General features: G+C 54.2%; 1 protein-coding gene across 1 annotated transcript in view; it reads left to right on the forward strand.

Moving 5' to 3' along the window:
• Positions 1-3031: 3031 nt before the first annotated feature.
• Positions 3032-23712, forward strand: part of PLXNA1 (plexin A1) — a gene marked incomplete at both ends in the record, with an annotated part of 84627 nt that continues 63946 nt past the window's right edge. Inside the window, 2 exons of the mRNA XM_079540441.1 lie at positions 3032-4234; positions 8970-9152. Coding sequence (XP_079396567.1) covers positions 3032-4234; positions 8970-9152 — 1386 coding nt within the window. The remainder of the gene's footprint in view (positions 4235-8969; positions 9153-23712) is intronic.

The raw sequence follows: 23712 nt of genomic DNA on the forward strand, positions 1-23712 counted from the left end.
AGAGCTGTTGGGGCAGTCCCAGAGCAAGAAAACAGATTCTTTTTTCAATGTGGTGCTGCAGCCCTGCCTGGGACACCCGGGCGTGCAGCATGAGTGCTGGGGGCAGCAGGGGATGCTCTGTCCAGTCTTTGCCTTTTAAGGTTTGTTTTTCCAGCTCGGCACTCCTGCTTTGTGTTATCAAGAGTGATGATTGCTTCCCCAGAGCGTGCTCTCCCAGTCTGGGGGTGCCCATACTTTGGGGCTGTGCTTGGAGTGCACATCTTGCTCCCATTGGGATCCCTGGTGCAAGGTGCTATTGGGAACCCGAACCATTTCATACTGAAGAAAACAGACTCACTAACCTTTCCTGCTCTTTTTCTGTTAATTATAATCACTGCTGATGTCTTAAAGCAGGCCTTACTGTACCAAGCCCCCGCTGGTGTCAGGGCACTGGGACGAGGTGTTGCTGCTGACGTGTATTTGGGAGCAGAAGTCTCTGAGGAGCTCTGCATACTGTCATCTGTCTGTGCCCCAGCGCTGCCTGGCTTTGCTCTCGTTCCAATTCTGAGTAACAGTTCCCTAAATTAATTTGGGAATCTCCTTTTGGGCTTTCTAGCCCTGCTTTGGCACAGCAGCCTGACCTCTGGCTCTCATCCCCGCTCCCTAGAATAGAAGCGATGAATAATTAGAAATGCGCTGAGCAAACGACTGCCCTGTCCCAGCAGTGCCTTGCTGGGGTTTGGTGTCCCCATGCTGCAGCCACACTCCCGCTTTCTCTCCTTCCCCTCCACGTGCTGCTGGTGCGTAAGCCAGGTTGCGTTTCGATGGTAATCTCCTTGCGACACAGCTGTGGTATTGTTCCTCTCCCCATGCTGTGTAGATAGAGCCGTGCTCGTGCTGGGGTTTGTGTTTGGTTTGGGTCACATGTGCCTCCTATTGCTCCCAGCTCCCCGTCCCTCTGCTGCCGCTGCATCGCTGCCTTTGTGCAAGAGGAGCTGTGTAACTGCGGCGCGTGGAGGCTGGAAGGAGAGGGCTGCTGGGCATTGCAGCAGTGGGAGTGGATGCGTGGTCAGTGTGTCGCCGTGCTCAGCGAGTTCCTTTGCTTGGAGGAGAAGGTAAAGATGTGGGTGCCTGGTGAAGCTGGCATTGTCTGCTTTGTAAGGGTTGCCTCCCCATTTCTGATGGCAGGAACCTTCATCTGGCAACCCGCAGCCCAAGAGGAAACCACACGGTCTCCTGGTTGAACCCACAGGCTGTGCCGACAGGGACTGGCAGAGCCTGGTCTGAGGTGCTTGTATTTTGCAGTATGGCAGGGATGTGGGATTGGGACCACCTGGTCCATTTCCAGGGCTGATAGCCCTACACCGTCAGCGCTTGTCTTAGCCTGTGTTGCTCAAGCCTTACTGCAGAAGCCTCTTTCGAGGATACTGCCCTGGGGTCTGGTGGGGAGGCGGTAGGGACTGGGAGCTGCTGGGACAGAGCTTTTGGAGCCGGGCACACCATAAAGGTCCGTGTTTGGAAGAGGTGTGCAGGAGGTGCCCCAAGTGTCCGTGTGCACCGCCAAGGAGTGCAGCCCTGTGCTGCTGGCATGGCACCAGCTGCCCTCTGATGGCACAGCTGCTGGCACAGCCCAGCAGTCACCACAGGCCATATTTCTTACAGGTGCCACTCCCTGCTGGGATCCTGCTTGTTGTGCTGGGCTGGGAGCGGGTGATCCCCTCATGGGCTGAGTCAGAGATCGGTGATAAGGAGAGGGAGGCTCTTCCCCGTTTGCTTTCGTAACATCTTATCTGCAAAACTGGGATGGGAAACAAAGGGCTGAGTTCGCTTCCCAGCCACTGGCCTTCTGCATTTTGAAGTGTCTCCTGCCTGCAGCCTCCTGGGCTTTGTCAGGTGCCAGGGCTGTCAGGCAGTGTGCCAGGGCTCCCCCAGCTCCTTTAAAAGGAGACTTTGAGATCCTTTGCTTGAGCTGTGCCTCGCACACCAAACCCGGGCTCAAGCCCCAGCTCCTGCAGGCTCCGTCATGCGCTGTTTGAGTAGTAAATTGGTGCGGTTTGCATCTTCCTTCATTCACAAAAGCTGTGCTTTTTTTTTTTTTTCCTCCCATCTCTTTCCCCCCCCCCCCCCCCTACTTCCTTTGCCTCTTTGTAAAAGCAGCATCCTCTTAATGACCAGCGTGCAGATCTCCAATTAAGCTAAGGGTAACTGGGTTATGCTATGAGGCTGGAAGTGCCTCTCTTGGCTGAGCTCAGAGGGATGCCCACAGCACGGCAGTGGGATTGGGATCCTTTTGTGCTTATGAGCTGGGAGCAAACTGGGTTTTTGTACCAGCTCCCCATTCTGTGATGGAGTGGTGCAGAGGCTGTGGGCTGTCTTTTTGCTAGCAGCTGATGCTTTGGTGCTGTCGGTGGTCTTCAAAGCAGGTCAGGGCCAGTGATGCCCTGCTGGGACATTTGTATGTGGTTGGTGTGCTGGAGCGCATCGCGAAGCCGCTGCCTGCTGGGGATGTGCTGGCCTGGCCCAGCCACAGCTGTGGTTGTGCTGCTGCTTGCTCCTGCTGAGGGACTCCATGGAGGAGAGCAGGGCCTTGCAGGGGGCTGCTCTGGGTAGCAGGGCTTGAATTTGAGCCCCTTTGTGTCACCACCTTGGCTGCTCATGGTATAGAATTCATGGTGTCTAGCAGCATGTGTGTACTACAGGGAGGAGTGGCCATTAGCATCCTGTGGGTTCTCTCTGTCCCTGTGCAGATTTTCTTCTGGAGTGGGAGGCAGTGGGGGCATTTTGTTATGCTGCCTTATAAGCATAAAGCAGCAAAGCCTCTGTGGGGTGGTGTGGAACAAGCTTACTGCTGTGCCAGGAGCTGCAGGAAAGCCTCCTAACCCTGCTGTTTTTCTTTCTCCCTCTAGGGTTGACCAGACCGGCAGTGCCCATGATGCCCTGAATGCTGAGCACAGCAGAAGCAGAAGAGACTGTGTCCCGTTAGCTCCTCATCCTTCCTCCTCACCCCTTTAGTTTGGATTTGTTTCTATTTATTTTGTGGCTGGGTTTGGGCATGGCCTTGGCCGGATGTGACACTGCCGCGATGCGGCTCCTTTGGCTCAAGCACCACTTGTCTGTCAACATTTGGACCCTGCTGCTCTTGGGAAGCACCTGGCTACCGCTGGCGGAAGGCAGCCCCAAATCTCCCTTTAGGACTTTCTCGGTTACAGACTGGAGCTTGACGCACCTGGTGGTCCATAACAAAACCGGGGAGGTCTACGTGGGGGCCGTCAATCGGATCTACAAGCTCTCCAATAACCTCACGCTCCTGCGGACGCACGTGACGGGGCCAGTGGAGGACAATGAGAAGTGTTACCCTCCGCCCAGCGTTCAGTCCTGCCCGCACGGTCTGGTCACCACCAACAACGTGAACAAGCTGCTGCTGGTGGACTATTCGGGGAACCGGCTGATCGCCTGCGGCAGTGCCTCGCAGGGTATCTGCCAGTTCCTGCGGCTGGATGACCTCTTCAAGTTGGGTGAGCCCCACCACCGCAAAGAGCACTACCTCTCCAGTGTCAATGAGTCGGGGACCATGTCTGGGGTCATCATTGAGGTGCTAAATGGGCAGAACAAGCTCTTCATTGGGACGCCCATCGATGGCAAGTCGGAGTACTTCCCCACGCTCTCCAGCCGCAAGCTGATGGCCAATGAGGAGAATGCGGAGATGTTTGGCTTTGTCTACCAGGACGAGTTTGTCTCGTCCCAGCTTAAGATCCCCTCAGACACGCTCTCCAAGTTCCCCACCTTTGACATCTACTACATTTACAGCTTCAGCAGTGAGCAGTTTGTGTACTACCTGACCTTGCAGCTGGACACCCAGCTCACCTCACCCGATTCCACTGGTGAGCAGTTTTTCACCTCCAAGATCGTCCGCCTCTGCGTGGATGACCCCAAGTTCTACTCCTACGTGGAGTTCCCCATCGGCTGTGTGCAGGATGGCATTGAATACCGCCTGATCCAGGACGCTTACCTGACCAAGCCCGGCAAGGCTTTGGCCAAGTACCTGGGCATCTCAGAGCAGGAGGATATCCTCTTCACCATCTTCTCCCAGGGCCAGAAAAACAGAGTTAAGCCTCCCAAGGAGTCTGTGCTCTGCCTCTTCACGTTGAAGAAGATCAAGGATAAGATCAAGGAACGTATTCAGTCATGCTACAGAGGGGAAGGGAAACTCTCGTTGCCCTGGCTCTTGAATAAGGAGCTGGGCTGCATCAACTCGGTAAGTTCATGCCTATCTGTATGCATGCCAGGTGGATTTTGGCTCCTGGCTGGACTCTTAGACCCTTCCCAGTTACCTGACCTAACTTGTTGTTTTCCTGATGGGAGGCCTCTCTTGCTCTGGGGACTGGCACAGTTAGGGCTGAGCGCTCAGCTTGCTTGGTAGCATTCCTTGTGGAGACTGTGGCTTTGGTGTGGGAAGGCTGTCTGGGTTTGGGTTGAATCAGTGTCTGCTGATAGCTGCTGGCCCTGAGCGGGAGGCTGACTGCTGGCACAGGTCTCTTGTTCCCTGTAGAGTAAAGGGGTGTGGGTGAGCTGGTTCTGAGGGCAAAGATGCTCAGCCCTCAGAAGGACAAATGGTGTCTGCTGCATCTCTGCCAGGGAGACCCTTGAAGATGGCATGTGTGAATTTGGGAGGATTTGGTCTTGTGGGGCTTAGTGGAGCTGTGGCTGAGCAGAAGCTGCTGGGGCAGGATAATGAGGGTAGCTGAGAGGGATCCAAGTAGGGAAGGAGGCAGAGAGGTTGTCAGTCCCAATATAGGTTGGTCGGATGCTCAGCTTGGTGGGACCACATCCTCTCTATGGTGTGCTGGGTAGGAGGAGAAGGGGTATGAGGAACAGGGAGCAATTGCAGTTGTTTTTTGTTTTCCATACTGGAGGAGGCAGGAAGGGAGGACATCATCGTGCTCCTTCCGCCGTTCTGTCCCAGGTCTTGAGGATCAGCAGCTGCCTCCTGCCCCGGGTGCCTGCATGTCCCCATGGAGCAGCCCGGCCTCCTTCCCTTGTTCTCCCTGCAGCTCCGAAGGAGACGGCTAACAGCTGCCTGACAAAGTAAAGGGTTTGCTGTCAAGAGCGCTGGGCTCTCAAATCAGATTTTGGCTTTGAACTAATTCAATTTTGGTGGAAAATGATGAAATCGTTACACTGCTGCTTGTTGGGTTGCACAGCTGCTGGCTCAGGCAGAGGAGATGCCTGCTGCTTCATCCCGATGTGCTCCCAGACCCTCTGCCCCTTTGTGGGGAGAGGGCTTTGCCTGATGAGTGCCCCATATAAAGGTGGGGGGGCTGTATCCCTGCAGGGCCGTGATGTCTCTGCTGCAGGCAGTTTACAGGCACCGGTGGGTGCACAGGGGCTTCTTCATGCATCTCAGGAAAGCTGCCGTTGCAGGAAAATGTGGTGGGAGAGGGAGAGAAATGATGGCTGGTTTGACACCTGGATGAGAATGGGAACAGGGAGGTGTCCCCTGGTTGCAGTGCAGTGCAGGAGGTAAAGTCCTGTGCAGTTGCACATGCTGTGATTTATTATTTTTTTCCCTACTGTTTCATAGCGTGGTTTCTTAGCCATAGACCTGATGCTGTGTTTATTCTTCCTTTTCCATCTGAAGGAGTGATACTGCTGTGCGCTGCTAACCTGCTCCCTTGGTGATGCAGAGGCAGCAGCAGCAGCACTGCAGTGCTCAGACCTGCCCAGCTCCAGAGGAACCCTAGCAGGGACAGCAGGTGTGGGGTGGTGGCACCGGGAGGACCTGTGGTGTCATTGCTTTCACGTGAGCTGGGTTGTGGTGGCACAAAGACGGCCTTGGGAGTCAGGTGCCATTTTCTGTCCCTGTCTTGCTCCACCTGCCAAGCATGGCAAAGAGCAGCACAAGGTGTCGAGCCTCAGCCTCTGGCTGTACTGGGAGTGAGCCAAATTGGGGCTTGCAGAGCATGTAACCTCTTCCTGGCAGGGATCTGTGTGCCCCTCGTAAAATGCAGCCACCTCTAGGGTGGGTTGTGGCAGCTGACGGATCTCGCAGTGATGGATGCCAGCCAGAAAATAAAGGGCATGTTGATTTTTTTAAGGAGGCAGAATGTAATTGCTAAAGTCAGTAGTTGCTCGGGATTTACGCCTGATCTGTATGGAAAATGTCCCAGGAGCTCCCTTGCTCTTGCTCAGGATTTATGGTTTAAAGTCTCCTCTGGAAAGTGGAAAGTCCAAATCTCATTTCTTAGCACATCAGAGGGACTTCTCAGTGCCAGAAAGCCACATCCCTGAGGACTGATCCACATACATCCCTGAGGACTGGTCCACCTGCACTGTGCTGGGTGGGAGGAGGAAGGCTGGGGAGAGCCGTGCCGACACCACATGGGGCATGGCTCTGAGCACCGAGCTGCGCAAGGAGGCTTCCTGACCTGGGTGCTGGCTTCCTTCTTACTCCAGACCCTAGTGCAGCATTCTCCTCAGCTGTGAGCCTTAGGATGCTAATCCCTGGGCACTGTGGGACAGTGCAGATTTGCTGGAGCCAGAAGACACTGCCAGGCTTGGCAGCGAGCTTGGGAACTGAAAGCGCTTCCAGGGGTTTTGCTGCTCCAGATGGGATGCGCACTGTTGCTTCCCATTGTTGGTACCCAGCTCCCAAAGTGCCCTGCCTGGCTCCTGGTGTCGCCGTGCCTCCCTGTGTGCTGGGCATGGGCCTTGCTGGGTAGCAGCCTCAGCAGGCACAGGAAGGCAGGCGTGGGAGGACGGGGTGTGTGTATAATGGTATTAACTGGCAAATTACTGGCCAATTAATAGCGCTAAGTGGCACGAGCCTCGCCTCTGCCGTCTGCTCCCTCGTTGCTTTTGTAAGTGGGCTTGAAGGGAGGCAATGAGACAAGGCGCGTCAAGGAGACTGCCTGTTAGCTCGGTGTGTCCCCTCTCCTTAGGGCTGCTTTCACAAAGGAAATCAGGGTTTTCTGCCCCAATTTCTATACTGGTGGGGTTGAGCAGGCTGTGCCATGTAGCAGGGCTGTGGGGCAGTCGGGATGTGATGCTGGTAAGTGCCACCAGCCTCGTGCTGCCCACTCAGCCCGACGGTGGTGAGGTGCCTGTCTGCACTTCCCTAACGAGGCACTGTGCTGTTAATGAGCTAATTGTCGGTGTAATTATTTACTGAGGTGGTGTCGGCATCTCGGTGGCGGGCGGGTGCTCCTCACGGCCCTGGAGTGCAGCTGTATTTGTCGTTTCCCAGAGAGTTTGTTGAGACAAAGCAGAGAGGAGTAAACACCATAAACATTTATCCTCTTGCATATTCAGCAGCTGATGAGGTTGGGGAAGCTGCAAATTGAAGTGCAGAGAGAACAGAAATTGCATTGGCTTCCAGGGGCTGCCAGGGCTTAAATACCTTCATGGTTTGTGCTCAGGGCTGCTCAGGGCTCAGGCTGTGTTAACCCCTATGCTGCTGCCCTGCTTGAGGTGGTGCCAGGCAGAGGTGGGTGCTGTACCTGCCATAAGTGCATGCTGCAGATTTGCTCGGGGCTGTCTGAGCAGCTCTGGGCTGGCTGATGGGCTGAAGGGATGCTTGCAGCCCTGGAATGCAGAGTGCAGGCTGGAGAGCTAATTCCCCTCCCTACTTCTTCACACCAGCAGACATCCTTCACCTCCTCGTTCCTGTTTTAGGGGATTGGTGCTTCTTGCATGCTTGGATGTCCCCAGGCTCCTCCAGTTTACAGAAGGATGAAAAAAGGGGTCAGGCATGGAAAGGAGTCAATCTGTGCCTACATCTTAAACCAGGCACCAGAACATAGAAGAAGTGAGCAAGCAAGACTGCATCTCCAGGCTGCTTTAGGAGGCTGAGTGTGCCCATCTGGAGTCATTCCCATTTCTCTGCTGCTAAAAGGATGGCACAATGCTGACTGTAGCCAGGAGTGGGACTGCTGGCCTCGGGGCTGTACAGTGAGCTTGGGTGGGCTGACCATGTCTGTGTTTGACAGCCCAGGGAAGGTCCAGCTTTTCTGAGAGTTTTTTTTAGGGTGTGGGATCGTCAGGGCCTCCAGTTTTGGGGCTGTAGTTCTCCCTGCTCAGATCTCAGTGCTGGGTGGAAGAGGTGGGGCTGTTGCTTTCAGCAGCCAGAGCTGCTTAATGCGTGTATGCACATGGAGCTTGGGAGCACGGCATTTTCCCATATGTTACATGCACATGCTGTATGGATTTAAAGCCCCTTGGGGACTGGCATGCATTTGGAGGCAGTTGCTTGCCAAAAACCTCTCCCCTTTAAATTCAAAGTTACGTAAAGAGCCTCTTGAAGTGGAAAATGCTGTGGCCCGAGCAGGCTGCCTGCCTCTCCAGGCGCTGTGCCTCCGGATGCCTCCCTTCCAGCCCTGTGCACCGAGGCTCGCTGTGGCTGCCCAGAATTTGGCCAGAGCCCATTCTTCCTCCTTCGTATCCTGCTTTGGTCATGGAAACAAGGGAATGCATTTCATTCTGAGGTCTGTTTGCCATTAGCTGTGATTTTGTCATTCACCCTAATGCCAACCAGTGCAGGATCGAAGCCACATCTGCCAGGAGAAGGATGAGCGCATTGCAGTGTCAGAGCTGTGCCCCCTCTGTGCATCATAACCTTCTGGGGCACAGAGGGGGGAAAGGGGAACACAGAGGTGAGGAGCAATGGCAGAGATCTCCTGTGGGTGTACAGGTAGAGTGATGCAGCAAAACAACCAGCTGAGTGTGGGTGAGGAGCATCCCCATGCTAGACTGAGATGGGGGCAGCTGAGCTGTGTCCTAGCCCATGTTGTTCCTGGGGTTGCAGAGATGGGACTGCAGCAGCTCCACGCAGATCAGTGGCTTACTGCAGCCTGCCAGAATGTCTGGGATGGCTGGGCTGGGAGCTGCCTCCACAGCCCCTGCTCCATCCTCCCGTGGGGATGGAGGTCAGCGTGAGCCCTTGTTGCTCTCTGACACTCCAGAAAACTCATCTCTCTTCTATTCTCTTCCTACAGCCGCTGCAGATCGATGACAACTTCTGTGGCCAGGATTTTAACCAGCCACTTGGTGGAACCGTCACGATCGAGGGGACCCCACTTTTTGTGGATAAAGAGGATGGGATGACCTCGGTGGCTGCCTATGACTACAGAGGACAAACTGTTGTGTTTGCGGGCACTCGGAGTGGGAAGATCAAAAAGGTAGGAGAGCTGCAGCAGCATTATGAGGGATGCTTCCATGCTGATGGGGAGATGTCTGCTTGGTTTGATGGCCCTTTGGTGCAGGGTGGAGTGTGCCTCTGTCATAGCATCAGCCTTGGTGTGTTTGGGTAACGTGCATCCCCATTGCTCCTCTCTGCCAATCAGATGTACTGAACCTCTGTCTTATGGGAGGGCTGTAACTCTGAGAGATTGTGTCCTGGTACTGAGTCAGCCTGTCCTGTTGTTTCTCAGAGCTGTTGATTTGCACTGTAGCTGTTGTGGGACTAGGTCCATATTGCTTTGCCCCTGACCTGGGATGGGCCAGCAGAGGTGGTTGTTGGCATCTCTGTTGCTGCTGAGAGAAACATCTAGCTGGGTTGGCAGCACTGTTTTGTCTGAAGTGGGCAGGACGGAGTTTCTCTTGGTTCTTCGTGGGCTCAGAGTTGCGGTAACTGTTGTTCTCGCATCTTGAATCGGGTTGAAGTAAAGGAAGTAGGGTCTGAGTTGAGGTTTCTGCCCCAGCTCTGGAGGTGTCCTTCACAAAGGGGGTGATGAGCTATGCTCTTACTGCTGCAGTGGGGATTTCTCTAGCCTGATTTGATATTCTCACACCTCCTTTGTCTGAGTCAGCGTGAGGTGCCCTGCCTTACAGGGATGGGTGCATTTTTCGGGAGATGGTGGGGTGGGAAGGCTGGCTCTGTACTCTGTCTGTACTGGCAGTAGTGTGCTTTAGGTTTTATGCTGTGGTGTATGTGGGAGCCAAACTGGTCCGAGATGTTCCCTTGTCAGGAGAGAGCCCTTGGGCGCTGCAGTGATCCAGCCTGGCGGCACCATGCTATCTCCCAGCATGGGGGAGACCTCCTGTGCCCCACCACTGCACAAAGGCTCCTTGTTGGTGGCAATTAGCAAATAGCTGTGAGTGTGTATTTCTCTGTCTGTATCTCCACAGGGCACGGATTTCCTGTTATCATAACATCGTTCCTATAATTACAGCCATTCATGCCCTGTATAAACATCGCTTGCGTTAACAGCATCCTCAGCCAGGCAGAGGCATAGCGAAGGTTCTGGCATGGTCCTGGCGAGAGCCAGGAGGAGCAGGACTTGGCTGAGGAGCCCTAGCTCCCTTCCTGGGGCTGTCCCTGCATTTGATCTACTTTTCCTTATCCATGCTGTTTAAAACAAAACCTTCCCATACATCTCCTGAGACCACTGGAGAGGAGAACACAGGTCAGGAGCCAGCGCTTGGCCTCGTGGACCTGTTCTCAGTAGGCTGGGATTTGGAACAAAAGATGAGTTGGGTTTGGGGTTTGGTGGTGCTCTCTGTGTGCCCTGCTGGGCTACTTCTCCTCCCTTCCTGTGGTGTCGGCGCCAGGCTGCAGGGAGCTGACGGAGGCAGCTTGTCCTCCCTTCCTGATCGATATGGGGCCTGCAGGGACCGGCGTCGCGTTGCTGGCGGCTTCTCCTGCTGCCGAGCTCCCAGCGGGAGGTTTTAAATAGCCTGTGCCAGCGTAAGGGATGGGGATGGAAGGAAGGAGAGTGTGGGAGGAGGGTTCACAAAGCCACGGGGACAGTGTGGCACCTTCTGTCCCTTATTTATCTAGAGAGGATGGCAGTTGCTTTTTACGTGGAAGATTTGTTTCTTCCTTCCCTCCATTTTTTTTCTACTTTTCAGTTTTTCCCTGACCCTTGTGCTGTCAGAGCCACTTTCGTGTGACTGTCAAAGGTGGGTGCCAGGCCAGGTGCTGGCTGTGTATTTGCTTTGGGTGCAAGGTCAAGGCTGAGACCAGGACTCGGAGCCCAGGTGTAGTTTGAGCGGCTTTCTCTTCTGCAGAGCTTCTCTGTTTTTGCTGGTTTCTGCCCATCACCGTTGTGTGCTATTGTTCACTGGTCCCAGAGAGCTGGATGGGTCTGCGGGGCCTGAAGTAATGGAGCAGAAGCTCAATGGGGCATGAAGAGGTGGATGTCTGTCCTGTCCCAACGGAAGGACTCCAGGCAGGTTTTTATCCCTGACAGATGCTGACACCGGTGTGAGGGTTGACAGTTCCCTGTCTGACCTCTACCCTACAGCCTAGAAACTCTCTATGGGCACTGACCATCGTGCTGAGCCCTGGGGGACCTGAGCTGTCCTCGGCTGTGACCTTGGGCTCCATGGCCCAGCCTTTTTGCCGGGCAGGCTTGCAAAGCGCTGCCTCAGCAGCTACCTGATCCCGCTGCCTGGCTGTCTGCGGAGCTGCAGTGAGGGGTGGCTGTAAGCGCCTCCCTGAATGGTACTGATGTGTCCTCAGCCAGGGGATGGGGCGCTCAGCAGGGTGCACAAATTGTTGTTTTTGGGTGCTGGGATGGCAGCATACGGCGTGGCAGTTCAGGGCCAGTGCTGCGGTCCCAGGACGGGATGAGATCCTTCAGCCTCCTGCCCATCTCCTGGCAGTGGTGGGCATCCCTCTGCTTGCAGCCCCTTGCTCTTTTCCTCTGTTCCCATAGGAAGTACTGTGTTTTGGCTTTGTGTACCTTGAGCATTTCTTTTCCTGTCTCCTGCCGGCCCTGATGCCTTTACAGGGAAGTGTCTGCTGTGTCCCTTTACATCCATAGGATTTGTTTTAGATCCTACAAAAACGCAGCATTGTACTGAGAGCTGCAAGATGGTGCAGACGGGCACTTTGTGCTCCCCATCCCCAAGAATGCTGCAGTGCATGCCAGTCAGACAAGGGGACACTGATGGTGCCATCTGGGCTGGGGTAAGGTCAGGGCAGAGTCACTGCTGTGTCTGGATTTTCCTTGGATGGCAGCTTCCATGGCCAGCATTTGTCCAGGCTGTTGCATGCAGACAGAGCCTTCCTTTGTCCCCTGAAAAAGCCACGCAAGCCTGGCTTCCCTGCGACGGCTGTGAGGCTGCAGGGCAGCACCTGCCACCATCACAGCTGGAGCCTGCCCTGCCCTTTGCCTCCAGACACCTCTGTTCCACGTCCTTCTATCCCTGGGCTGGCTGAAACCATCTTGTTAAATGGGAACTGGCTTTCCAGGGCAGCACTATGCATGGGATTGTGGTGTTGGGGTCTGGACTGCAGTTGGAGCAATCTGGAGACTGGGATTTGGGGGAAAAAGTGATGTGAGCACCGTCAGAATCAAAGAATGTTTGCAGAACTGGGAGTGAATTGCTGTAGGGTGGCAACAGGATGGGGTTGGGCCGGGGCAGAGGGGCATCGAGGAGGATGAGGCACGGGACTGCCATGGTGCTGAGTGAATTGCAGCCCTGCAGCTGCCCGCTCTGTGCTCACGTACCACCAGGCGAGCAGGCCGGTGGTTATCTTTGGATGGTGCTGAGTTATGCGGAGAGACCAGGCTTGGAAAGCCCTCAGTCCTCGTGCTCGCTGCCCTCCGCCAGCAGTCATGGGGTTGTGTTGTTTGGGGAATTTCTGCCGCTGCCAGGATGAGTAACGTGGGGATGACTCTGGCCATGCTGCTGGTGTTGGATGTGAGCCACTTCCTCTCCACGCTGGAGCTCGTTGTGTGGGCGCGTCACGGACCCGTCCTTGTGCCCTGTGGTGTGCCGGATGGGGAAGTGACACAGGGACATGAACCTGGAGCACATTGCGTGGGGACTTCTAGAGGAAATCTCAGCAAGAGCAGCAAAGATTGCTTTCCCGGCATCTGCCTTGTGCCTGGAAATCACCAGTCTTTGCCACTACTTCAGCTTTGCTTGGGCTGCTCTGGTTGTGCTTCTGCAGGTCTGAAGGTGAGCACAGCCATGCGAGCACTGCATTAGGCTGAGTGCCCTTTGCTGCCAGCTGAGCATTCATTTTCGGAGGATCTCTTTGTCTGTAGCTGCCCTGGTTGCCGCTGTAATCTCTTTAGCTCCTTCCCTGTCCTGAAAGCAGATGGCCTTGGGTGCTAACGCATCAGGGCACATCCCTGCTGGGAATTTGCTCCCCCCCTGCAGCTCGTGCTCTCTGCACCATGTTTATCCTCTCCCACAAACAGCACAGCTGAACTGGCCTCGTGTCTGGTTTCTTTGGCTTCTCTGCTTTAACAATAATAACAACAACAACAAAAAAACCAACCCCAAACAAATAAACTCTTTGTGCTAAGTGGGTCATCCCTATGGGTGCACAAACATGCGGTGCTCACTTCTCCTTGGAAGGACCTGGGGACCTTGCAGCTCCTGCTTGGGGAGGAATGCTGGCAGCCCATGTTCAGCTGGGCTGTTTGGTGAGCACAGCGAGGCCAGGGCTGAGCAGCTGCAGGGCAGGGCGTGAGGAGCAGCAGGAGGAATCTACAGGCTTAGGCTTTGCAGGAATTTCCCCATCATTTGCTGACTCTGGGCTGGGAAATCATGTTTTTGTTCCTGCACTGCCTGGGGCAGCACTGGTGCTTTCTCCCCTTCTGATTTTGCTTCTAAAGAATGATTTATTTTTTTTTTTCCCCTCTAAGTGTTTTAAAAGCAAATCTCTTTTCATTGTGAAAGCCCCTCTGCTTTCTTCCTCTCCCCCCTTCCTCCAGCTGTGCCGCAAGTCAATAATTATCCCCTCTGGGTTGGCAGGGAGCATAGGGCATCTGCTAGTCATGTGCTGGGTATTTTGGCGGATGGCTGCTTTGCTGGCTGCAGAATTCGTGCCGTGGGGGCTGCTGAGGAGGGGAGATGTGGGTCTGGAGGGAGCAGGAATGTCTCCTGCTTTGGGCAGTACCCAACTGCTCACCCTGTCCTTGTCAGCTGAGGCTGGCTGCCTGCTTTGGGGAGCATTTGGTGATCTTATGTCTTTTGGACTTGTGTAGATCTCCGTTGGGTGACAAGTTAAGGGCAAGGTCTCCCAAAAGCTGCACCCTGGTGTGGACAAATCTAGGCTGATGGCTGAGTCAGGTCATTGGGGCACCTTGTGAGTTGAAGCTGGGCTGCTGGTTTCCAAATGCTTCTTGCTCTTGCTTCTTGCTCTCAGGGCAGCCAAAGCAGGGGAGGGCTGCTCCTGGCTTCTCAGAGCCCTTCTGTGTGGCTGGAGACTTTGCTCCTGCCTTTGGGGAGGCTTTGCATGGGGCTTGTATCCTCCTCCTGGCGATGCCCTGGGCTCTGTGTCACAGATACAGAAACAAAACTTCATCTGGTTCTCCAATCCACAAATCACCCTGTGAAGGTCAGGTTCCTTGTGAGACTGTGAGGAGAAAGCACGAGGCTCCCTGCCCGGTGTTTGTCCCCATCCCCTCCGGCCACGCGGCTCCTTTCACATTGCCTCTGCTTAGCACTAAGGCAGCTTAAGCAGCTCGTGGCTTTAAAGGGGCCCATTGTGTCTGCGCGTGTGAAATCCAGCTCCCGGAGAGGGCTCAGCTCCCCTCGTGACCCCCATGTCCCCATCCTGCATGAAGCTGGCCCCTTGCCCTGCTGCCATGCTGTCCGCCTTCTGTAGGGACATCCCTTAGTGTCCACTGTGTTGTGCAGCTCCCTTTGGAGGTGCCACGCTTGATGCTCCGTGGGGTACCTCTGCAGCAGCCTACCGCTTGCCCTATACCTCTGCAGTGCATTTGGGGTGCATCAAGGCTGAGTTCCTCTGTGTATTCCTGCTGCTTCAGTGAGCACCGCAGAGCCGGGAGAGCAGCTGGCCGCCCCGCACAAGGGCCTTTTGTTCCTGCCGCCTCTGCCCTCTCCCGCTCTGTCCCCATCCCATCCCCTGGGGACCCCCTTCCCCACCATGCCTGCAGCTCCTTAGGGCTTCTACAGCAGCCCCAACCCTATCGGGAAGATGGGCACCGGGGAGCGTGCGCCTGCCTTCTTCCCCAGTTAACAGCGATAATTTTATTGGCATGACAAGGTAGCCAATGGTTGCCAAAGTGCATCCATCAAATACCTCTCGGCCGCTCCCGGCCCTTCAAGAGCTCTCACCAGAGCTGAGTGCCGCCTGTTTTAATCAAGGTGGAGGCGGCAGCACTGCCTGGGTATGGATGGGGTGCAGGGAGGGGGCACGGAGCTCAGGAGGAAGGGGCCCCGCTGGTCTGCAAAGGGCTTTGTTGAGCTCCGCACAGGATGTCTCATTGTTGGAGGAAACAATTAGAAATTCATCGTGAACTGCCGGCCTCTGGGACCTGCCGGGGCAGCAGCTGTTGGCTCCGTCCTCGGGTGACTTTAGGGAAGGATGGGGCTGAGCCCCCGCTGCCCTCCTGCCTTTTGCGGGACGCTCTGGGGTGCCTGCCCCTTGCACAGAGGATCTGGGGGGTTCCTTCCCCAGACCTTGATGCTCCGGGCTCTGTGACTCAAGCCATAACTCTTTGTTTTCCCCCCCCCTTCTGCTCTGCAGTCAGCACGAAGCCGGCAGGTGAAGAGATGGAGAGTGGAGCCAGGCGCACTGCCAGGCGGGGCCACAGCCTGGCTCAGACCTTCCCTGCAGAAAGCGCTGACTCTGTGTGGCTCCGTGCAGCCCCATCCGTCAGCCGGGCACGGAGCATCGTGCTGGGCATGGGCACCCTCGTGCAAGGTGACTTTGGAAGGCAGGAGCCGGAGGAGGCTCTGGGGTGTGATTGCGTCCAGAATTTCTGGTCCTTTCTGCATTTCCCTCCACTGGGACCAGGCCTGGAGGATCCAGGCGTGCTCCAGGCTTGGTGTTTGCCTTACTTTCCTGTGGACTTGGTTTAGATGATGCCAACTGTCTCCTTGTATCTCCCTGCCCATCTCGGGTGCCCCAGCAGGGCTGTGGTCGTCTACTGGGGACCTCAGTGATGGCCCCTTGGGGAGGTGGCAGGGTGAAAAGCCATCCCATTGAGATGGAAATGAGCTGGGAGGCCACTGTGCTGTCAAGGCCCTCCTGTTGTAACCATTGTGCCTATTCACGGGCTTGAACACTGACTAATTTTAGCTTTTCGCACGGAATAATGGTCCCGGCCTCCCACCAAAGGCAGCAGAGAAAAGGGAGGGCACGGGGAGCCCCGAAGGCAGCAATTTGTGTGCTGGTATCCAGCCTTCAGCCCCAGCTAATGGTGCCTGCAGAATTTGTGTAGGAAACCTGTCAGGGGTAGAGATGTGAGGACAAGGGACCTGGACCTCGTCCGCCCCTTGGTGACCTCTGGAGCCCGTCATCCATCCCCGTGTTTTGATATCTGTGGGGTCGTTCAGTGTCGCTGAGCACGATACTCGGCTGTGGGCAGCTCAGGGTGAGCCACTGCTCAGCCTCTGCTGTGCCTTGCCTACTGGTAATTATGGGGTGTGCTGCTCTGAAATAGCAGGGAGAGAATTCTAATGGGGGTGATGATGGGGGAGGTAGGGAGGCAGGAAGGTGCCCTGTGAGATCAGTGCTTGAGGTGAAATGGAAAAACACGTGGTGGGGTGGTGAATAACCCCAAGCTCCACTGAGCTCCACTAGTCAAAAGAGCAGAGTGGTGCCAGGGTTTGGATGTGCCACCTGCATCAGGATGTGTCTCCCACACCTGGGAGGTGCTAATCCTGGCTTAGGGCAGCATTTAGCATTGGACCTGAAGGTGCTTTGTGCGGAATGTGTCTGCTTGCTTTAATCCCTTGATTGGAAGTGGCTGCTGGGCAGCCTAGGGTGGAAAAGCCCCACAGTCCGTGCGTGGACTGCAGATACCACCTCTTCTTCCCACCTCCTTCCTACTAGCACGAAAACACCGCACACCCTTGGTCTTCGTGTGCACTCAGAACTGCTGCTGTCAGGGAGCATCCCCGTGGCAGCGAGAGCAATTGTCTGCATGGGAAGCAATAGCAGGAAAGTTTTATTTAATGGACACTTAGTTCTTTTAATGCAATTTAGCAGCTGGATATAAAGAAGAGAGCCAGCACCATGTGACACGCTGCCTCTCTGTAGGTGGAGAATAGACCGTGGGGAGAACCCTACTGAGCAAAGCTGGATGAGCTGAGAGCGCTTTCATTTTGTTGTGCTCGTTGCTCCAGAGGGCAGCGTCCACTGGGGGAGCATCGTGCCCCATGGCTGTCCCTGTAACAGCAGCAGCAACAACGGCAGGCTGACAGAGCTGTGTGCTCTTTATTAGCTGCAACTGTAATGATATATGTTGGATTGCTCTCCTACGTTGATAAAATTACCAGACCTTGAACAAAGGGAGAAAAAAGTCTCTCTGACCTTGAAGGTGGTGGTTCACTTGTCTTCATTTCATTCCCCTCGTCTGGGGATACGGGTCAGTTTTGGGTGCTATTTATAGTGCATTTGGCTCGATGGTTTTCTTTACAAAGCGAAAGGTTGTCACCCTTGTTTCTGATACTGCGGAGAGGAGCTGCTCAGGGGAAAAGGAAGCATAAATGAGATTTTTTTCCAAGTGTTCTCCTTCATGGCAAAGCTTTGCAAACTGGTGAGACCAAACAGCCACGGACCAGCGTAACTGGGGCTGCTGCTGCCCAGTGCTCTGCCGTTGGAGCCATGATTGGATCCAGCGTGGCCAGGCTTCCTGTGCCCAGTGTGCCTTGTCTGGCGCAGTTGGCTTTGACTGAAACAAAGCGTTATCTGGATTCTTCCCTTCTCCCTTCCCATAAGAGGAGGGGCTGCATTTCCCACCTCTGCTGGAGCCGCCTGTTTGCCACCATCACCTGCCCATGCATGCATCCCCCTTCTCCAGCCTCGTTTATAATTGACAGACTCATTGAAACAACAAATGTTGCCGTAATTTAATTTTCAGACAAACAATAGTCCGGGGACAATGTTAAATTCATGAAACTGGCTTAATGTGATGAAATTTAATGAAGCAATTTGTGTGCTATCCTGGGCGCCGGCGCTGTGCAGGGCCGTGGCTGTGCGCGCCTTCTCCAGCTCGCCCATCCCCTGGCAGCTCCGTATGCCCTTAGGGGTGAGCTCCACGTGGGGCATTGGGGTTGGCATTGTATCTCTCTGGGTGGGCCCTCTTTGGGCTGTGAGCCAGGGGAAGAGTGGGTCCCTTGATGCAAGGGGGAGGTTTGCCTGGGACTGAACTTGCTCCTGGAGTGCAGCATTCCTCAACGTTGGGGTGCCGGACTGCAGCCTCAAGCAGGGATTTTTGCCACATCCACATTCTCTAGGCACTCTGACACTAGCATTGCTCGCACTTCTACTGCGTTTTGAGAGAGGTTTCCCTGCTGTTTCCTTCCCATGGTGATTGACACAACCCTGTGGATCTTAATTACATTCCGGCATCAGTAGAGTGAATGCTTGCAGAGCTACTGGCTCGCTTGGGTTTACTTCTGCTTGTGTTTTTGGGGACAACCCCATCTTGCATCTCGGGGGCTGTGATTCCAGCAAGTCTTCTGCTGGGTCAGCGCCTGGCTTCTCCTTGGCTCAGTTCATGGTGAGCTGGTAGCCATGAGTGAAGTGCAACTGGAAAATATTATAGAGAAAGGATAGTGCAGTTTGTGTGTGTGTATATGTGTGTCTCTATATATAAACATATATATATGCATATGTTTTTCTATAAATGCTCCCAAAATAGGCCTGTGTCCTAGCCAGGATTGTTGTCTGTGATTAGCTGTGCAAAGCGCCTGTGTTAGCATGACTTGCACATACACAGAGCCCTTTGGAAAGGCTGCACAGCCCCAGCGTGGCATGGTGACCTCTGTCCCTCATGTCAGAACATCCCTTCCTGCTCCACTCTCTGCATCCCAGCAATGAGGAGCATTAAGCAAACTACTTCAAAGAAAAAAAAACACCGCAAAAACCAACCATCCAGCAAAGCTGCACCTCATACATGGCCAGTGCCTGCTATGGTGCTGTGGGGGTGATTTCCACTCAACTCTGGGGAGGGGAACTTCCCAAATCGAATTCTATGTTTATTTCCCCAGGGCTTCTCTGTGTTACTCTCCCTCTCTTTCTGGTATGTTTATGAGCCTCGGGGGATCTGTTTTTACTCTCAGTATTTAAAATTAAAGATGCTTTTCTCTTCTAGCAGGTAAGGTGAACGCTCCACGTCCTTAGCTCAGGGTTTTCTTCTCTTAAACCTGCACAGGAGAACTTGGGGGACTGGAGGGCGCAGTGTGGAGACCTCCTCGGTGCCCTCCTTCCACCCCCGTGCATAGCCAAACCCTTCTGCTCAGAGCCTCAGCTCCCTTTCTCCCTCCAGCCTTGTCCTTTTGAACCTCTCTGCCTGACAGCTGCTCATGCAAGCTGTTGAAACAAGAGCTCCGCTTCACTTTGTAAATGGAAGCGATTAAGAAGCCTGCAACCAGCACCAGCCCTCCCTGACACCGTATCCACCCAGGTGCCTTTTGGGGGCTGTCTGCTGGGGAGCAGCAGTGCTTGGCTTTGCCTTGTACTTGTCCCACATGCTGCAGAGCTGTGAGCAGAGGTGGTTTGGGGGCTGCACATGGGCAGTGAGCTGCCACCATCGCCTCCCAAATCCCTGCTCAGTGGACAAAGCTATGAAGGCTGTGTTGTTTCTGCTCCCTTCGCCTCCTTAATTCTGTTCGTGCTTTTGAGCAGAGAGAAGCAGAGCAAGAGAAAGTGTGATTTTTTTTTAATGGATTGCGTATTTCTGGAGCTGTTTTTCATCAGGACATTGATAGTTGTGCAGAGGCAATTAATTGGAGGAAAAGTTGACGGCGATAAATGTCAGGAATGTTTCAAGGATGGTTTGGATGAAATACATTTTTTAAAGCCTCCCAACGAAAACAAAAACCTTGGCCTATTTTGAACCTTGCCAAAGAGAAACAACTTGAAAATGTCGCTTTTTGTGTGTGTGAGCTGTTTAAGTGCCTTTTTCCCCTCTCAGCCCATGCTCCTTAAACAAAAGCATGTGTTCTCCTGGTGTGGCTCCCTGGGGGCAGGAGTGCAGTGCAGAGGCTGCACGAGGATGAATGCAGTGGGGTGGATGCAGTGGGATGGCTGCAGGAATGCTGCAGGTCCCTGTGTTTGGCTCAATGTCTTGTGGCAGGGCTGGGGTCGGCTTGCCGCTCTGTCTGCACCACAGCTTTTTCCTCCTTGCCGTCTACAGATGGTGATGCCCGCAGCCAAAAGGAGGAGCGCGGCATAAATGCATGCCGAGTGCTTTGATATCCTCAGGCAGAAGGTGATAAAGAAAAGAATTAATGCTTAAAAGCGATGCTGGTGCACCGTGGCTGCGGCTCAGGGTGCGCAGGCTGTTGGAGCCCTGCTGTGCTCTGGGCTTGCAGCAGGGGCAGGAGCAAGAGAGGGGTTGGCATGGAAATGTGACAATTCTGGGAGAAGAGAGTGGTCTTAGGTCTCCCGGGCAGGATTTCTGTCTGTGTGCATGGCCTGAAACTTGCCTGGGATGTTTTGTTGTGTCAATCCGTGATCACCCCGAGGAAGCCAAACCCTCTTGTTTTCTGCCTCCCAGGCACTGCGGTACCTCCAGCCCCAGCTGCAGAGTTTGGTGCTGGTGTGTTTTTCATAAAGGCTCTTAATCACACACAGGATGTTTCTGTTTATTCAAGAAATAAAATCACACAAACAACCCACCCCCAATTTGGCTTTCGTTAAGCATCAGCTGCTTGACCCAAGGCTGAGCTGGAGAAATCCTCGCCAGCCTCCAGCAGCCTGACCGGAGCTCAGCGCTGTGCCCTGGACACGTGCCTGGCACCAGGACCGGCTTTGGGCCGTAGGGTTGACACTGGGCAGTGGGATTGGCATTGGGCCACGGTGGCATCTCGGAGCAGAGAGTCTCAGGGACCGGGGGGACCAACCTTGAGTTTTTGGGGACCTGGCACTGGGTTGAGCAGCCCTTCCGGCTCTGCTAACAACAACGCAGTTGTTTTTGGCTGAGCTGGCTCCTGGTGAGGGCTGGAGGTGAGCTGGAGCTGTGGGTTCATTAGTGGGATGGCATGTGCCTGGGCACAGGGTCACCTCTGTGCCACCCCAGGACACCTGTTTCCCAGTTGGAAGGAATGAGGATGTGCCACCAGCCCTGGCACTGTGTTTTCGGCTTTTGCTTTGTGCCTCATTTTTTGGGGTTTAAGTGGAAGGAGAGCAGGAGTATGTCAGGATGGAGGGGAATAAGAACCTGACTTTCCTGTTGTCTGTTGCACGCGTTGGTCCCATCGCTGTCATTCCTGTGGCAAAGCAGCAGGCCCATGCCCCAGCAAGAAGGAAACCTGTGCCCTGCTCCTTTGCGTTTGGAGGAGCAAAGTCCTGAGAGATTATTAGAATAATTTAACAAGCCATTAATGAGAGTGAGGGAAGTGCTGGAGGAGTCGGAGAAGGGTCGAGGAGGGGGTGTGGGGAAGCAGGACTTGATTTTTGGCAGGGAGTGGGTCACATTGGCAACCTGCTTCCTTTGCCTTAGATGTGTTATGAAGTTTTTGAGGTTGCTTGAAAAGTGTCTGGGGAGCGGTGGCGAGCCAAGCGGGCCGCGGGCCAACTCTCAGCTAAACATGTTGTTGTGTAAAATTGTAGTCAATTAATTTAAGACCTGCCAATTTCAACTGCAAAGCGCTAGGAGGTTCTGTCAAGTTTTCAATGGGATAAAAAGGGGAGAAGGGGGGATTAGTTTTCAGCGCTTGGAAGGGCAAACAGCGATCCTTCGTGCAGCACTGCAAAGTGCCTCCTCCTCTCTCTCTGCTCATTTGGGCTAAGCTCTTTGGGTAAACTCAGTGCCACCAATGTTAAAGGCTCTGCAGGGAGCATTGCCTTGCTGGCGTGTCCCCTGCTCACTGGTGGCATGTCTTGGAGTGGGGACTTTGCTGCAGTGCCTGGTCCTGCTCTGCTTTTGTTTTCCATCTCTGAAACACCGCAGCTGTTGTGCACGTGGATGTGTGTGTTCCATCATCCTGCTGCCTCCTCCCTGGGCTTTTGCCATGGCCCCAGCTCACCCAGGGCATCCTCTCTTGCTTTATTGTTTGCCACCAAAGGGTGCAGAACCACCATACAAGGGGTTGTTTTGCCCTCAGATTTGCCCCCACCATGGGTGTTGGAGTGTCTGTGTGGGATGGAGCAGCTCAGCATCCCATGGCACTGCGCGCTTGTGTTTTTTGGAGTGACTTGGAGCTGTGCATCCCTGGTGCTGGGCTCTACCACGTGTCACTGTGCCATGTCACTGTGCTGTGTCATCGCCGCCTCGCACTCATTTCCGCGGAAGACATTTAGGGTAATTTCCTCCAACCTCACTTGTTAATATTTCACTGGGCTGCGGAGCAGAGCCTTCACAGCCTTCGCTTCAAACCAGGGCAGCTCCTGGCACCTTTGCCTTTAGCTCTTGGTTTCACTAGCTCTTGCTATGACTTGTCCTATGGTTTAAAATGATGTAAAACCACCCAGTGGCAGAGAAAGCTGGGTGAACCTATGGGGCTGGTGGTCAGGGCTGGGGCACGTGCCATGTGCCAATTCTGCCCTACAGCACTCGCCCAGCTGGGCACAGTGGTTTGAACCTGCTGGCACTCTTTGGGAATGACTTTTTGGGTTCCTTTCATTCCTGATCTGGACTCCACAAATCAGAGCTTCTGAAAGGGCCCGGGTTGGCCCTCCAGGAGCAATAGCAGAAGAATTACTGCATTGCATGGGCGTCTTTATGTGTTTTTTAAACTGTGCCTCCTAATTATAAATAATGGCTGTGATATGAGATATGATTATGATGAATGGTGATTCTGTATTCTGTCTGCATTAGCGGCTTTAACCTTGCCGGGGTAATTATGTCTCATTTCAAATTCTGATACTATTTATTTGAGGTAGGGGACTGGGAATTTAATTTCTACTGCTTTGTCTTTTAGTATTATTATTATTTGAAAAAGATACCTTTGCAAAATTGTTTTTTAATAATTCCTCCAGTGGCAGCGCGAGCTTGCTAATATTTGAGGGGACTGCAAGGAGCTCTTGGGAGAGGCAGGTTGGGGTGTGGGAACCAGGGGCTGGTGAGGAGCCAGTGGAGGTGCCCAGAGATGGGGTTTGGTGAGGACAGCGACTGGTGACACCAGTGACACCAGTCCTTGTGCCACATCCCTGCAGAATGGTTCCACTTGCAGCCCCTGCAGCTCCACACCTCCTGGCTGGGGGTGCATCCAGGGGTCCCCACTTGATCTTGGGGTTCCCGTGTGGTCTTAAGGCTGAGCCGGCCCCTGCCCGTCTCACACCGCCTCTGAGAGCACTTTTAATTAAAAATCAAATCAAAGCTTGTGCACGTGATTCTTAATCAGTTTGAAGTCTCTGCGAGAATAAAGTAATTATACCACTCGTTTGGTTACAGTAATTAAAACTTTAATTAACATCATTTCCCACCCCTTGGCCTCTCTCTACAGTGCAGATCCTCAGGCGAGTGCACCCTTGGGCTGCTGATCTCAGGAGAAAGCACACTGTGAATTTGGGGACCACTCGTCTGTTCTCCATCCCTGCTGTCTCCAAACCCCAGATGAGCCCTTGCTGGGCCACCCCTCCTCCACAGGAGCTGGGGCCAGCGCGAGCTTCAGTTGCTCAGTGCCGTGCCTTTGGGTGCTGGGCTGCATGGCCGCTGCGAGTGGCCCCACCGCCGTCATGCGAGTGGCAGCCTCTACTTGAGATCCCCTGGCAGCCGTCGTGGCTCCAGGGAGGTGGGATGGTGGCAGGTGTTCCTGAAAGCTGTTCTGAGAATTTCACTCTGAATGCAGCACGTGTTCCTCCAGACTTGTGGGCAGGGAGGCGCGCTCGCAAAGAGCAGCCCTAGCTGTGTG

This window comes from Tetrao urogallus (genome assembly GCF_951394365.1).
Source record: "Tetrao urogallus genome assembly, chromosome: 10".
Lineage (NCBI taxonomy): Eukaryota > Metazoa > Chordata > Aves > Galliformes > Phasianidae > Tetrao > Tetrao urogallus.